The 3,776-nt window shown below is 34.9% G+C and overlaps 1 protein-coding gene across 1 annotated transcript in view; it reads right to left on the bottom strand.

The window, feature by feature from the left end:
- Nucleotides 1-3,408, bottom strand: part of LOC101290975 (ribosome biogenesis protein TSR3-like) — a 5,330-nt gene extending 1,922 nt beyond the window's left edge. The window contains exons 1-8 of the mRNA XM_004304791.1: nt 3,262-3,408; nt 3,156-3,187; nt 3,010-3,056; nt 2,736-2,801; nt 2,051-2,091; nt 1,430-1,566; nt 760-850; nt 543-615 (exon numbers count right to left, since the gene is read on the bottom strand). Of these exons, the coding sequence (XP_004304839.1) occupies nt 543-615; nt 760-850; nt 1,430-1,566; nt 2,051-2,091; nt 2,736-2,801; nt 3,010-3,056; nt 3,156-3,187; nt 3,262-3,347 (573 nt within the window). The 5' untranslated portion in view covers nt 3,348-3,408. The remainder of the gene's footprint in view (nt 1-542; nt 616-759; nt 851-1,429; nt 1,567-2,050; nt 2,092-2,735; nt 2,802-3,009; nt 3,057-3,155; nt 3,188-3,261) is intronic.
- Nucleotides 3,409-3,776: the final 368 nt, after the last annotated feature.

Here is a 3,776-nt window from a genome sequence, read left to right as displayed (position 1 = left end):
AAAAAAAAAAACTCTGGAGCATAAGCATAAACTATGTAGTTTCCTTACTTGGGATCATACACAATTGTGTTTACTCAAAGTTGGCTGTACTATGGCTGTGCACACTGGCCAAGAGACTTTCTGCTTTAGTATAATCGCAAGATCCAGAGACCTTCATCTTTTAGTAGCATTTATAGCTTTTATTGTAATGGTAATTTTAAAACAATGTATTTAGACTATCATTATTGCTGTTGGGTGAGGACTGAGGACTGCAGATATTACTGTTGAGTGAGGACTGCAGGGGTAACAACTTGTGTGACTGGGTAACCATTTGCATCAAACCTTAATTTGACCAGTTCACCTGACTTGATTGTAATCAATTTTGGTTGAATCCATATCATCTTCCTCGACAGTTTAACTAAGAACTTAAAAAAATAAGTTTGTCATGCTTCCTCAACAAAACCTATCCACATTAATTTGATAATCACGTAATCTTGAATTCTTGATACTACAAAAGCATAACAGCAATAATATTATTCTACTATATCTATGATACATATTACAAAATGCACAGTAGTGATTGTTCTGCAGTTATAAATGGTTTTCCCCATGTCAAAATCAGGTCGGGATGCCATCCTATGAGGAGAAGGTCTCCGTACATTTTTATAGAAAAAAATGAAAGTTTTCCACAAAAACATGTAGTAGCAACAGAATGTGAGATTCAATTAGCAATAAACTAGAAGTATAAGATTGTAATGCAAGTGAAAATAGTTTCAGTACCATATGAACAAAGCTGCAGATAAGGCCTCCACGCATGATAGTTCACATGGTCGACCATAATTTACTGGATTTGCTGCTACAAGCCAAGGCACTGCAATATTAACTAATGTGTTAGTTCAGCTGCTAGGAGAATCAAGTGAACATGGCAAGAAAAACTCCATGTCTGTACAAATTCAAGTACCCGAAGTGCAGCTTTATTTCAGAAATCGATCAACAACACTAAATAAGATATAGTAATAACAAATAGCATCATCAGTATGTGTATAAACTGATCGATGGGATTGTGACCGATTTCAACTGGTAGGAATACTCTTCATAATTGTCACACCTATGGAAGTCTACAATCAACAAATAAGAATCCTTAAATTCATGTATATATATTGTATCTATAGTTTGTTTGAATTATGAACTATGTAACTGTATCTATAACTAAAATACCTACCAGTTGTAGGTAGTATAATAATAATAATAATAATAATAATAATAATAATAATAATAATAATAATAATAATAATAAAAGTAAAAAAAGTAAAAAAAATTAAAAAAAAAAAAAAAAAAAAAAACTTAAAGCAGCTAACTTGTGTGAATTGTCAACACACAAATCTTACAGCTGTGTATACAAATCCTTAGTTCTGAAAGATATTCAAGAGTGAATAAATAGAGCTCATACAGAGACGAGGAGCAGTGCAACGGAGTTTTACAAAGGGTACATCACCCAACCGTGCCCAAGAGCAATCCACAACAGCCAAACCTTTTTGCTGGATTAAACTATAATCTTCTCTTGAGACACAAGCTGTCCCCACTGGACTGAAATAGAGATATACAACTAGTCAAATAAATAGAAAATTCAATATACGACAGGAATAGATGAACCATGAACTCATGAAGCAGTAAATGTCATTTAAACATACACACTGTTTAATGAAAGGAATACTGATGGTACTGAAAATTTGAGTTCGAGAGATGATAGCAGCCTCTCTTGACTCAATCCCAACTTTATACATAACAATCGGTCCTTTTTCATGAATGTTTTCGTCCACCTTGGGGATTAACCTTGACGCAATTGATGCCATTTTAATTTACAGCAGAAAAAAGGCCATAGAAATTATACATTTAATTTTAATAGTTCTTTTACCTGTTCATTATTACTTGGCGACAAGATCATTTGAACAATGAAAAAGATTTTCGTATGAAAATACTACAAATCTATATGACATCCTTCAAGGTAGATCAATTAACATCATAGATAGAGACATAGAGTGAGGTAAACGGCATTATTTGATTCAAGTACCTCAAAACAATGCCTCCAAAACCATGGTTGACACGCAACTCCTGCATGAAGTTTTAATAATGTCAGGACTACAGAAATTGCATAATGTCCCGGTTTAAACTCGAAGGAAAGGCATTAGTACTATTAGTCTATTTTTTCTACCAACTAAATGATATGTAAAGCTCATAGTTACAGCCAAAGACATCCCTCAGTTGCAATACTTGTTGATAGACCAATAGCAAAAACAATCATCATAATTTGGTTACAGGCGATATTTAGGGTGCTAATTCACCATATGAAAAATGAGTTATGACAGGCATTACAGGCAATATTTCCTAAGGTCAACAAACAGGTTGCATGAGATGGAAGCTGGAATTGTTTTTTTTTTAAGCTTCTACAATAGACCTTATATCCTGTAAGTTTCAGCCTTCCTTCTTTTTCCTTTTTCCTGTTTTATTTTTTCCGTTTTACTTTTAGGAACTCTTAACCTTTTGATTACTTCCCCTGCACACTAGGTGATACTTTTCTATCCAACAAGAATTCATACCACTAGTGACATTTCCAAAAACGTAGAAGATCGTAGTTGGTAGCCCCAAATAAAAACAATAGTAACTTCTACAGGAATCAAAGACCCCAAGGTGAAAAAAACAGAAGGAAAACCACACAGTGATAAATTGAAGTGTGAAAAAAAAAGCCAGATACTTGCTTTCAAAAATCCAAATCTCGAGAGCTTGCGTCCCGTGCACCTTTTTGCATCGCATTGACCGAAATCCTGAATCAACAAAACAGCACCAATGCAAATTCAGGTTCACAGTGTTTCAGATAACCGAAAATCAACAAACTTGTTCAACATATCAATACAGCTTCCGAAATACATTACAATAACACAAAACTAGACTCCGATTTCAGAACTGTGACTATCATTAAAATGCTCTAAATTCAAATTGCTTGTATTAAAGAAACAATACAAAAGTGCATACCCACATGACCAGCTGGATTTTGGGACGTATCGGCTCCTCATCAGTAGCTACAACAGCAACAACAAATTCATCATTATTCACCAACACAACTCAAAACCCAACACACACAAAAACTGAAAAATGAATGAAGCTGATGAATTTGGCACCTTGTTGATCAGACGGTAGGGACTCGTCGTCACTGCGGAAACAAACCAAGATCAGAAAGTGAGTGAAACAGAGAGCAATTAAAATTCGGTATGGCAAAATGCTCACTGTGGAAGTTGGTTGCGGTTTCGACTAGATTCGCCGCGGTGATTATGATGGGGCTTGTGGTTCTTGAACCGCTTATTGGGCGCCATCGATTTTCTTTAGGAACAAGAAACAATTCAAGTTCTGAGAAACAATTGGGGTTTTAGCTCCAAAGGGTTTTAATCGGCGGGTATATTTCACCAAAATTGTCTATTCTGACCCTTTTCTTTATTTGTTTTTTTTTTTTTTTTTAAAAATGCTCACTAGCCCGTCCTTATTTTAGAGATTTTTTTCCTACCGTTAAAATTATATTTCAATATTCTCATCAACCCTACAGAGTCCTAAGATATATTCTCACTAATAAAATATGGACCACTTTTACATATTTTGTATGACAATAATACCCTTGCCTATAGATCTGTTACGCCCCTCACTCTTTCATATTTGAATTTTGATGAGAGAGAAACTTTGGCTTGAGCTCGAAGCTCTGGTTCCAGTGTGATAGGTGGACGAAGCGTTGGGCTCGAAGCTCTGATTGT

Source organism: Fragaria vesca, linkage group LG6, assembly GCF_000184155.1.
Source record: "Fragaria vesca subsp. vesca linkage group LG6, FraVesHawaii_1.0, whole genome shotgun sequence".
In the NCBI taxonomy this organism is placed as follows: Eukaryota; Viridiplantae; Streptophyta; class Magnoliopsida; order Rosales; family Rosaceae; genus Fragaria; species Fragaria vesca.
The sequence above is the reverse complement of the archived record's forward strand: the minus strand, read 5'-3'. Positions and strand labels throughout refer to the sequence as shown.